This window comes from Capra hircus, chromosome 15, assembly GCF_001704415.2.
Source record: "Capra hircus breed San Clemente chromosome 15, ASM170441v1, whole genome shotgun sequence".
NCBI classification, from domain to species: Eukaryota; Metazoa; Chordata; class Mammalia; order Artiodactyla; family Bovidae; genus Capra; species Capra hircus.
Window position 1 is genome coordinate 65,362,259 of NC_030822.1, and position 12,890 is coordinate 65,375,148.

Sequence of the window (12,890 nt, forward strand, 5' to 3'; positions counted from 1 at the left end):
ATTCCAGCTAAGCTGTTTCAGATCCTAAACGATGAGGCTGTTACAGTTCTGCACATAGTATGTCAGGAAATTTGGAAAAGTCAGCACTGGCCACAGTATTGGAAAAGATCAATTTTCATTCCATTCCCAAAGAAGGACAATGCTAAGGCCAACTTCTGCACAGTTGCACACATTTCATATTCTAGCAAGTTTGTGCTCAAAATCCTTCAGGCTAGGTTTCAGCAGTGTGTAAACCAAGAAATTCCAGATGTATAAGCTGGATTTAGAAAAAACAGGAACCAGAGATCAAATTGCCGACATCATTGGATTATAAAGCAAGGGAGTTGCAGAATATCATCTACTTCTGCATTGACTACTCTAAAGCTTTTGCCTTTGGAATCACAAGAAACTGGAAAATTATTAAAGAGATAATTTATCTCTGACCACCTTACTGGTCTCCTGAGAAACTGATATGCAAGTCAAGAAGCAAGAGTTAGAACCAGATATGGAACAATGGAGTGGTTCAAAATTGGGAAATGAATATATCAAAATTAGGAAAGACTGTGTATTGTCACCCTGCTTATTTAACTTATATGCAGAATACATTATGCAAAATGCCTGGCTGGATGAAGTACAAGCTGGAAGTAAGATTACCGGGAGAAATATCAACAACCTCAGATATGTAGATGATACCACGATAATGGCAGAAATTGAAGAGGAACTAAAGAGCTTCTTGATGAGGGTGAAATAGGAGACTGAAAAAGCTGGCTTAAAACTCATCATTCAAAAAGCTAAGATCACGGCATCTCTTCCCATCACTTCAGGGAAAATAAAAGGGGAAAAGTGGAAACAGTGACAGACTATTTTCTTGGGCTCCAAAATCACCATGGACGGTGACTGCAGCTGTGAAATTAAAAGATACTTGCTCCTTGGAACGAAAGCAATGACAAACCTAAACAGTGTACTAAAAGCAGAGGCATCACTTTGCCAACAAAGGTCTGTATGGTCAAAGCGTTGGTTTTCCATTAGTCATGTATGGATGTGAGAGTTTGATCATAAAGAAGGCTGCGTACCAAAGATTTGAATCTTTCGAATTGCTGTGCTGCAGAAGGCTCTTGAGAGTCCTGTGGACTCCATGGAGATCAAAGCAGTAATCCTAAATGAAATCCATACTGAATATTCTTTGGAAGAACTGATGCTGAGAGTGAAGCTCCAATACTTTGGCCACCAGATGGGAATAACTGACCCTTGGGTAAACACCCTGATGCTGGTAATATGTTGAAGGCAAAGAAGAAGGGAGCAGCAGAGAATGAGATGGTTAAATAGCATCACTGACTCAATGGATGTGAATTTGAGCAAACTCTGGGCATATTGAAGGACACGGAAGCCTAGCATGCTGCAGTCCATGGAGTCACAAAGAATTGGACACGGCTTAGATACTCAACAACAGCAGCAACAACAAATTAACTTTATTTACATTCATCTTAAATGTTTCCTTTTACCTAAAATTACTGTTTATCAAATGATGTTTTCACTATAATCCTTGAGGCTATATTTAGAGATGTCCTAAATGTACTAAAAAGAAAAGTGAAGTGACCTGTTACCCTGTCTTCAATCTCAGGAATTCCTGCTCATATTGACACACATTCAGCTTTTGAGGATGAGATCATTTCTCTCAGTTTGGGATCAGAGGTAAATTTTCAAACACTTTTATTAGCTATCAACTAATGTCTTACTTTATGCAATGCCCTTTTCATAGCATTTCTCACATTTCTCATTTCAGATGAATTAAGAGTTAAAAATGAAGTGTAAAGACACCATTGGCATTTAATTTCTTATAGAATGTGAAATTATCACAGTCTCTTCTTGTAGGTGTCCAGAGTTTTATGTATCAGCTCACTAGATGGCAGGAAAGCCCTGTAAAATACATGGTACTTCTGTAAGTTAAGTAAAACTGAAATGGCCGTTTTACAATAATTTACTGTAGCAACATTGCCACCTAGTGGCTAAAGATAGTAGCTATAGTCTATAGATAAAACTAAAATGTGTCTGGAATTTTGATAAACTTGTTCATATATATTTTATGATTCAGTCCCTTCAAAAACTTTGAACAGTAATGGATAATGTTGTTTTCTTTACAAATAAAGAAGAGGTTCATGTTTATTCACTGATATATTTTTGTAGTATAGTTGTACTTTATTTGATCTGCTATTTGAAAGTTGCTCAGTCATGTTCTACTCTTTGCTACCCCATGGACTGTACATATAACAGTCCATGGAATTCTCTAGGCCAGAATACTGGAGTAGGTAGCTTTTTCCTTCTCCAGAGGATCTTCCCAACCCAACAATTGAACCCAGGACCCCCACATTTCAGGTGGATTCTTTACCAGCTGAGCCACAAGGGACGCCCTTAAACTATGCTGTAGAAGCTATCAAAAGCATGATTTAAAGAAATCCATGCAAACTGAAGCTCTGAGGCCTTCCCTCATAGCTCAGTTGGTAAAGAATCTGCCTGCAATACAGGAGACCCAGTTCAATTCCTGGGTCAGGAAAATCTGCTAGAGAAGGGATAGACTACCCACTCCAGTATTCTCGAGTTTCCCTTGTGGCTCAGCTGGTAAAGAATCCGTCTGCAATGCGGGAGACCTGGGTTCGATCCCCGGGTTGGGAAGATTCCCTGGAGAAGGGAAAGGCTACCCATTCCAGTATTCTGGCCTGGAGAATCCCAGGGACTATACAGTCCATGGGGTCGTAAAGAGTTGGACATAACTGAGCAATTTTCACTTTATTTTATGCAAACTGAAGATAGTTTTAGATGGAAATAAAAATTTCAAATCTAGAAGAGTCTTTAAAATATGAGGTTGTTTCAAAATCTTACCATGTTCCTCTATGTAAATACTGTTTTCTAGTATTTTTTGCATATGCTTAGTTCAGTTCAGATCAGTCGCTCAGTTGTGTCTGACTCTTTGCAACCCCATGGACTGCAGAAGGCCAGGCTTCCCTGTCCATCACCAACTCCCAGAGTTTACTCAAGCTCATGTCCATTGAGTCAGTGAGGCCATCCAGCCACCTCATCCTCTGTCATCCCCTTCTCCTCCCACCCTCAATCTTTCCCAACATCAGGGTCTTTTCAAATGAGTCAGTTCTTTGCATCATGTGGCCAAAGTATTGAAGTTTCAGCTTCAGCATCAGTCCTTCCAGTGAATATTCAGGACTGATTTCCTTCAGGATTGACTGGTTTGATCTCTTTGCCGTCCAAGGGACTCTCAAGAGTCTTCTCCAACACCACAATTCAAAAACATCAGTTCTTCAGTTCAGCTCAGCTTTCTTTATAGTCCAACTCTCACACCCATACATGACCACTGGAAAAACCATAGCTTTGACTAGGCAGACCTTTGTTGGGAAAGTAATGTGTGCTTTTTATTATGCTGTCTAGTTTGGTCATAACTTTTCTTCTAAGGAGCAAGTATAATTTCATGGCTGCAGTAACCATCTGCAGTGATTTTGGAGCCCAAGAAAATAAAGTCTGTCACTGTTTCCAGGGTTTCCCCATCTATTTTCCATGAATTAATGGAGCCAGGTACCATGATCTTAGTTTTCTGAATGTTGAGTTTTAAGCCAACATTTCATTCTCTTCTTTCAGTTTCATCAAGAGGCTCTTTAGTTCTTCTTCACTTTTTGCCATAAAAGTGGTGTCATCTGCATATGGGAGGTTATTGATATTTCTCCCAGCAATCTTGATTCCAGCTTGTGCTTCACCCAGCCCAGAGTTTCTCATGATGTACTCAGAATATAAGTTAAATAGGCAAGGTGATAATATACAGCCTTGACGTACTCCTTTTCCTATTTGGAAGCAGTCTGTCACTCCATTCGCTTAATTCCCATCACTAAATTTTGCTTTGGCTTTTTAACTTTTGCTGAGCTTGTGTGATCATGTTGATACTGTGTCTATAGAGCTAGTATATTTCTTTGATAAGGCAAAACCATCTTATCCTCTCCACATGTGGATTCTTATTAAGTGCTTTAAAAAATAATGAGGACAAGAAGGGAAAAGAGCTCTTCTCTGTCTTGTTTATTTTCATTTACCTCTTATCCTGGCTTGTAGCTTTAGGGGAACAGTAAACATCTTTGTTTTTTCCTCCTAACTGTGTGACCAGTGTAGAAATGAGATAAAAGATAAATGAATATCAGAATGTCAGCTGCTGAGAAAACATGGAAGATAATGGCTTTGGATCTGTTACCAACTGGATTTATTAATACTTCAACTATGAATTAGACATACTGTCCTTTACACTGGTACAGCTGAAGACTTTTCCCATAAGACAGAGACTATAACAGAGGACATGAAGATGTATAAGTTAAGATTCTGCAAACAAGCTAGATTTGAAAAAGAGAAGAAAGGGCTCACTGAGGCAGGTTTGTCTCTAGGCTAACCAATCAGCTGAGGTGTGCCTTCTCTGGAGAGTTGGAAGCAAAGAAATGGAGAAAAGTAGGTCTTCCTATTACTTTCACTCCTATAGAAATTCTCTCCATTCCTAGGGAAATATAAAAAATGGGGCCTAAATATTCCTCCAACACCCTAACAGGTGATTATAAAGTTTTAAACTATAAGTTATAAAGAAGGGGAAAACTTGCCTCTAGTTGCAATGAAAATCTACTGTAATCATTATCTCCATTTGGTGTCTCTGGAGTTACATACATTTTCTCCTAGTGAAAAAAAAAAATGAAGTATGATTGCCTCAAAGTATTAGTTTCAGTTATACAAGCCAAATTCAACTTAAATTGAAGAAAGTGGGGAAAACCACTACACCATTCAGGTATGACTTAAATCAAATCCCTTATGACTATACAGTGGAAGTGAGAAATAGATTTAAGGGACTAGATCTGATAGACAGAGTGCCTGATGAACTATGGACGGAGGTTCGTGACATTGTACAGGAGACAGGGAGCAAGACCATCCCCAAGAAGAAGAAAAGCAAAAAAGCAAAATGGCTGTCTGAGGAGGCCTTACAAATAGCTATGAAAAGAAGAGAAGCAAAAAGCAAAGGAGAAAAGGAAAGATATACCCATTTGAATGCACAGTCCCAAAGAATAGCAAGGAGAGATAAGAAAGCCATCCTCAGTGATCAGTGCAAAGAAATAGAGGAAAACAATAGAATGGGAAAGACTAGAGATCTCTTCAAGAAAATTAGAAACACCAAGGGAACATTTCATGCAACGATGGGCGCAATAAAGGACAGAAATTGTAGGGACCTAACAGAAGCAGAAGATACTAAGAAGAGGTGGCAAGAATACACAGAAGAACTGTACAAAAAAGATCTTCATGACCCAGATAATCACAGTGGTGTGATCACTCACCTAGAGCCAGACATCCTGGAAGGTGAAGTCAAGTGGACCTTAGGAAGCATCACTACAAACAAACCTAGTGGAGGTGATGGAATTCCAGTTGAGCTATTTCATATCCTAAAAGATGATGCTGTGAAAGTGCTGCACTAAATATGCCAGCCAATTTGGAAAACTCAGCAGTGACTGGAAAAGGTCAGTTTTCATTCCAATCCCAAAGAAAGGCAATGCCAAAGAATGCTCAAACTACCTCACGACTGCACTCATCTCACATGCTAGTAAAGTAATGCTCAAACTTCTCCAAGCCAGGCTTCAGCATTATGTGAACCGTGAACTTCCAGATGTTCAAGCTGGTTTTAGAAAAGGCAGAGGAATCAGAGATCAAATTGCCAACATCCATTTCAGTTCAGTTCAGTTCAGTTCAGTTCATTTCAGTCGCTCAGTCGTGTCCGACTCTTTGCGACCCCATGAATAACAGCACGCCAGGCCTCCCTGTCCATCATCATCTCCCGGAGTTCACTCAGGCTCACGTCCATCGAGTGCGTGATGCCATCCAGCCATCTCATCCTTGGTCGTCCCCTTCTCCTGCCCCCAATCCCTCCCAGCATCAGAGTCTTTTCCAATGAGTCAACTCTTTGCATGAGGTGGCCAAAGTACTGGAGTTTCAGCTTTAGCATCATTCTTTCCAAAGAAATCCCAGGGTTGATCTCCTTCAGAATGGACTGGTTGGATCTCCCCGCAGACCAAGGGACTCTCAAGAGTCTTCTCCAACACCACAGTTCAAAAGCAGCAATTCTTCGGCGTTCAGCCTTCTTCACAGTCCAACTCTCACATCCATACATGACCACAGGAAAAACCATAGCCTTGACTAGATGGACCTTAGTTGGCAAAGTAATGTCTCTGCTTTTGAATATACTATCTAGGTTGGTCATAACTTTTCTTCCAAGGAGTAAGCGTCTTTTAATTTCATGGCTATAATCACCATCTGCAGTGATTTTGGAGCCCCCCAAAATAAAGTCTGACACTGTTTCCACTGTTTCCCCATCTAGTTCCCATGAAGTGATGGGGCCAGATGCCATGATCTTCGTTTTCTGAATGTTGAGCTTTAAGCCAACTTTTTCACTCTCCTCTTTCACTTTCATCAAGAGGCTTTTTAGCTCCTCCTCAATTTCTGCCATAAGGGTGGTGTCATCTGCATATCGGAGGTTATTGATTTTTCTCCCAGCAATCTTGATTCCAGCTTGTGTTTCTTCCAGTCCAGCGTTTCTCATGATGTACTCTGCACAGAAGTTAAATAAGCAGGGTGACAATATACAGCCTTGACGTACTCCTTTTCCTATTTGGAACCAATCTGTTTTTCCATGCCCAGTTCTAACTGTTGCTTCCTGACCTGCATACAGATTTCTCAAGAGGCAGGTCAGGTGGTCTGTCCCATCTCTCTCAGAATTTTCCACAGTTGATTGTGATCCACACAGTCAGAGGCTTTGGCATAGTTAATAAAGCAGAAATAGATGTTTTTCTGGAACTCTCTTGCTTTTTCGATGATCCAGAGGATGTTGGCAATTTGATCTCTGGTTCCTCTGCCTTTTCTAAAACCAGCTTGAACATCAGGAAGTTCACGGTTAACGTATTGCTGAATCCTTGCTTGGAGAATTTTGAGTATTACTTTACTAGCATGTGAGATGAGTGCAGTCGTGAGGTAGTTTGAGCATTCTTTGGCATTGCCTTTCTTTGTAATTGGAATGAATACTGACCTTTTCCAGTCCTGTGGCCACTGATGAGTTTTCCAAATTTGCTGGCATATTGAGTGCAGCACTTCTACAGCATGATCTTTCAGGATTTGAAACAGCTCAACTGGAATTCCATCACCTCCACTAGCTTTGTTTGTAGTGATGCTTTCTAAGGCCCACTTGACTTCACATTCCAAGATGTCTGGCTCTAGATTAGTGATCACATCATCATGATTATCTGGGTCGTGAAGATCTTTTTTTACAGTTCTTCCATGTATTCTTGCCACCTCTTTTTAAGATCTTCTGCTTCTGTTAGGTCCATACCATTTCTGTCCTTTATTGTGCCCATCTTTGCATGAAATGTTCGCTTGGTGTTTCTAATTTTCTTGAAGAGATCTCTAGTCTTTCCCATTTTGTTGTTTTCCTCTATTTCTTTGCATTGATCGCTGAAGAAGGCTTTCTTATCTCTTCTTGCTATTCTTTGGAACTCTGCATTCAGATGCTTATATCTTTCTTTTTCTCCTTTGCTTTTCGCCTCTCTTCTTTTCACATCCACTGGATCTTGGAAAAAGCAAGAGATTTCCAGAAAAAAGTCTATTTCTGCTTTATTGACTATGCCCAAGCCTTTGACTGTGTGGATCACAATAAACTGGAAAATTCTGAAAGAGATGGGCATACCAGATCACCTGACCTGCCTCTTGAGAATACTGTATACAGGTCAGGAAGCAACAGTTAGCACTGGACAGGGAACAACAGACTGGTTCCAAATAGGAAAAGGAATATGTCAAGGCTGTATATTATCACCCTGCTTATTTAACTTATATGCAGAGTACATTATGAGAAATGCTGGGCTGGAGGAAGCACATGCTGGAATCAAGATTGTTGGGAAAAATATCAATAACCTCAGATATGCAGATGACACCACTTTTATAGCAAAAAGTGAAGAAGAACTAAAGAGCCTCTTGATGAAAGTAAAAGAGGAGAGTGAAGAAGTTAGCTTAAGGCTCAACATTCAGAAAACTAAGATCATGGTATCCGGTCTCATCACTTCATGGGAAATAGATGGGGAAACAGTGGCTGACTTTATTTTTCTGGACTCCAAAATCACTGCAGATGGTGATTGCAGCCATGAAATTAAAAGACACTTACTCCTTGGAAGGAAAGTTATGACCCACCTAAACAGCGTATTAAAAAGCAGAGACATTACTTTGCCAACAAAAGTGCATCTAGTCAAGGCTATGGTTTTTCCTGTGGTCATGTATGATGTGAGAGTTGGACTATAAACAAAGCTGAACTTTGAATCCTTTTGAACTGTGGTGTTGGAGAAGACTCTTGAGAGTCCCTTGGACTATGGGGAGATCCAACCAGTCCATCCTAAAAATCAGTCCTGGGTGTTGATTGGAGGGACTGATGTTGAAGTTGAAACTCCAATACTTTTGTGACCTCATGTGGAGACCTGACTCATTGGGAAAGACACTGGTGCTGGGATAGATTGAGGACAGGAGGAGAAGGGGATGACAGAGGATGAGATGGTTGAATGGCATCACCAACACAATGGACATGGGTTTGGGTGGACCTCGGGAGTTGGTGATGGACAGGGCAGCCTGGCATGCTGTGATTCATGGGATCGCAAAGAGTCGGACACGACTGAGTGACTGAACTGAACTGATAAAAAATAATAATTTGATATTTTTATATTCTGTAAGATAATTGCCACAGTAAGACTAGTTACCATCTGTTGCTGTACAAAGTTATTATAGTATTATTGACTGTGATCTCTGTGCTGTACATTACATCCCTTTTGCTAATTTGTCTTGTAAGTTTGGACGTTTGTACCTCTTTATCTCCCTAACCTATTTTACTCATCCCCCTATCCTTCTCCCCTGTTGGGATCACCAATCCTCTTTATCTGAATCTGCTTCTGTTTTGTTACATTTGCTCATTTTTTTTTTTTTTTAGATTGCACATATAAGTGAGATCATATAATATTTGTCTTTCTCATCTGATTTATTTTGCTTAATATACTCTATGTCCATCCATGTTGCTGTAAATGGCAAAGTTTCTTCCTTTTTTATGGCTGAATAATTTTGTGTATGTGTATGTGTGTCTCACATTTTGTTTATGCATTAATGGACTCTTAGGTTGCTTTCATGTCTTGGCTGTTGTAAATAATGCACATGGAGGAGCATGTATCTTTTCAAGTTTGTATTTATGCCTTATGTAAGGCAGAGCTGTGTTTGAAACGTGGAATTTGCTGATGTGTGCTCTGGAATAGATTTGTTTGTGGTGTTTTCTGTTTAACTTTTGATTGGCTCTTGTATTGCTTGCTTCACATATGCAGTATTGTAGACAAGTTCCCAGGTATGTCGCTTAAATGTGTTCATAGTATCTGATCAACTAGGAAAATTTTCACACCAGAAATACCGAATGATACTCTGCGTCATACACCCTCACTCAGAAGCAGTGAGAAATAAGTTCCTTTGCCCCCCATTTAGCTGTTTTGTTTACTGCTTGCAGATCACTCTTATATGCCATAAGATACATCATCATCATGTATGAGTTTATTTTTGCCCCTCATTTTAAGACTATTAAGGCTTGTACTTTAGAAAATTGCTTCTGACTGCAGCAAGGGAGCAGAGCTTATTTTCTTTCTTTAATCATTTTCAAATGGGAAGTCCTGTGTCCTCTGTATTGATTTCCACGGTGTGTTATCACTGCCATTGCCTCTCCTTCCTTTGAGTTTCAGGAGACTTGGTAATCTTGAGATTCCATTTTTCAAGGACTTTAACAAGTGAATTCATGACTTTTAGTGTTTTTTGTTGTTGTTGTTTTATTGGAGTATAATTGCTTTACAATGTTGTATTAATTTCTGCTGTACAGCTTGATAAATCAGCTATATGTATACACACAGGCCCTTCCCTGTGGGCCTCCCATCCCCCCCCACACCCTCCCCTGCCCCAGTCCCACCCATCTAGGTCACCACAAAGTTTCAAACTGACCTCCCTGTGCTGTATAGCAGGTTCGCCCTAGCTATCTGTTTTATACATGGCACTGCATGTATGTCAGTCTCAGTCTCACAATTCATCACTCCCCCACCCCACCAGGGAAGTCCTTCACTATTGTTTTCTATTTCATTTGTTTCTATTACGATCTTTACGATTTGGGGTTTTAAAATTTTTCTTTCTATAATTGCTCTAGGTATAAGGTTAGATTGTATATTTGAGATTTTTCTTGTTTCTTGAGGGGAGATTGAATTGCCATAAACTTTCCTCTTAGAACTGCTTTTGCTGTGTCCCATAGGTTTTGGGTTACTGTGTTTTTGTTTCTATGTATTTTTAAAATTTTCTCTTTGATTTCTCATGAGCTCTTGGTTATTTAGTAGGGTAGCCTCCACGTGTTTGTGTTTTTAATAGTTTTTTTTTCTTGTAATTGATTTCTAATCTCATGGCAATGTGGTCAGAAAACATGTATGATACGATTTCAGTTTTCTTAAATGTCCTGAGGCTTGATTTGTCACCCAAAATGTAACCTATCCTGGAGAATGTTCTATGTGCACTTGAGAAGAAAGTGTATTCTGCCACTTTTGTGTGGAATGTTGTAAAAATATTAGTGAAATCTATTTGGTCCATTGTGTCATTTTTTTCATTTAAAGATTGTGTTTCCTTAGTTATTTTCTATATGGATGATCTGTCCATTGGTGTAAGTAGGCTGTTAAAGTCCCCCATTTTAACAAAAATTCAATTTGGGAAAGGAGCATGTCAGGACTGTATATTGTCACTCTGCTTATTTAATTTATATGCAGAGTACATTATGAAAAATGCCAAGCTGGATGACTCACAAGCTGGAATCAAGATTGCTGGGAGAAATATCAACAGCCTCAGATATGCAGATGATAGCCCCCACAATGACAGAAAGTGAAGAGGAACTAAAGAGCCTCTTGATGAATGTGAAAGAGGAGAGTGAAAACTCTGAAAGAGGAGAGTGAAAAAGCTGGCTTAAAATTCAGCATTTGAAAAACAAAGATCATGGCATCAGTCCCATCACTTCATGGTAAATATACGGGGAAAAAATGGAAATAGTGGTAGATTTTATTTTCTTAGACTCCAAAATCACTGTGGACAGTTACTACAGCCATGAAATTAAAAGATGCTTGCTCCTTGGAAGAAAAGCTTTGACAAACCTAGACAGCATATTGAAAAGCAGAGACATCACTTTGCCAACAAAGGTCCGTATAGTCAAAGCTATGATTTTTCCAGTAGTCATGTATGGATATGAGAGTTGTGCCATAAAGAATGCTGAGTGCTGAAGGATTGATGCTTTTGAATCTGTGGTGCTAGAGAAGACTCTTGAGAGTTCCTTGGACAGCATGGAGATCAAATCAGTCAATCTTAAAGGAAATCAACCCTGAATATTCATTGGAAGGACTGATGCTGAAGCTGAAGCTCCAATACTTTGGCCACCTGATATGGAGAGCCAACTCACTGGAAAAGACCATGATGCTGGGAAAGATTGAGGGCAGGAGAAGAGGACAACAGAGGATAAGATGGTTGGATGGCATCACTGACTTAGTGGGCATGAGTTTGAGCAAACTCTGGAGATAGTGAAGGGCAAGGAACCCTGGTGTGCTGCAGTCCATGGGGTCACAAAGAGTACTTAGTCACTTAGTAAGTGAATAACAACAAATTCCCCCACTATTATTATTTTACTGTTGATTTCCCATTTTGTGGTTGTTAGCATCTGCCTTATGTATTGAGGTGCTCCTATGTTGGGTGCAGAAACATTTATAATTGTTGTATCTTCTTGGATCGATCCCTTGATCATTATGTAATATGGTTCTTTGTCTCCTGTAACATTCTTTATTTTAAAGTCTATTTTATCTGATATGAGTATTGCTACTCCAGCTTTCTTTTAATTTCCATTTGCATGGAATATCTGTTTCCATCCCTTTCTCTCAGTCAATGTGTGCCCCTAGGTCTGAAGTGGTTCACTTGTAGACAGCATATATAGGGTTTTGTTTGTATATCCATTTAGTTAGTCTGTGTCTTTTGGTTGGAGCATTTAATCCATTTACATTCAAATTAATTATCAATATATATGTTCCCCTTACCATTTTCTTTATTGTTTTGGTGGATCTTTTTCTTCTCTTGTGTTTTCTGCCTAGAGAAGTTCCTTTAGCATTTGTTGTAAAGCTGGTTTGGTGATACTGAATTCTCTTCTCATTTGCTTTTCTGTAGAACTCTTACTTTCTGTGTTGAATCTAAATGAGATTCTTGCTGGGTAGAGTAATCTTGCTTTTAGGTTTTCCCCTTTCATCATTTTAAGTATATCCTGTCACTCCCTTCTGGTCTGCAGCTCCCAGGTAGGAGACAAGGAAGGGAAACTGGTTTCTTGTGGCCTTTGATTTTAACTTTTATTAAAGGTTGGAAACTAAGCAGGCATGTGTGGTATAGGTGTGTATGTGTGTGTTAGTCATTCATTCATGTCCAACTTTTTGTGATCTCGTGAGCTATTGCCTACCAGGCTCCTTTGTCCATGGAATTCTCTAGGCAAGAATACTGGAGTGTATTGCCATTCCCTCCTCTGGGGGATCTTCCCAACCCAGAAATTGAACGTGGGTCTCCTGAATTGCAGGCAGATTCTTTGCCATTTGAGCAACCAGGGAAGCCTATGTAGTATAGGCAGGAGGTTTAAGTTCCTCTGCTTTGGAAAAATATGGTATACCAGAAGGCTTCTCTTCTAGGTACTTTTCAGCTTAGGAAAGTATACTTTTGGCAGTATCATCTTTTGTAGAGTGACAAAAAGCTGTATTTGTTTTACTAAAAATGTACCGAGTTCCTCT

At 39.6% G+C, this 12,890-nt stretch overlaps 1 protein-coding gene across 2 annotated transcripts in view; it reads left to right on the top strand.

Annotated features, from left to right (window-relative positions):
* ALKBH8 (alkB homolog 8, tRNA methyltransferase) overlaps positions 1-12,890 on the top strand; it is a 126,806-nt gene that overhangs the window by 37,559 nt on the left and 76,357 nt on the right. For both annotated transcript variants that reach the window (XM_018059848.1, XM_013969562.2), the window contains one exon: positions 1,601-1,671. In XM_018059848.1, coding sequence (XP_017915337.1) covers positions 1,601-1,671 — 71 coding nt within the window. The remainder of the gene's footprint in view (positions 1-1,600; positions 1,672-12,890) is intronic.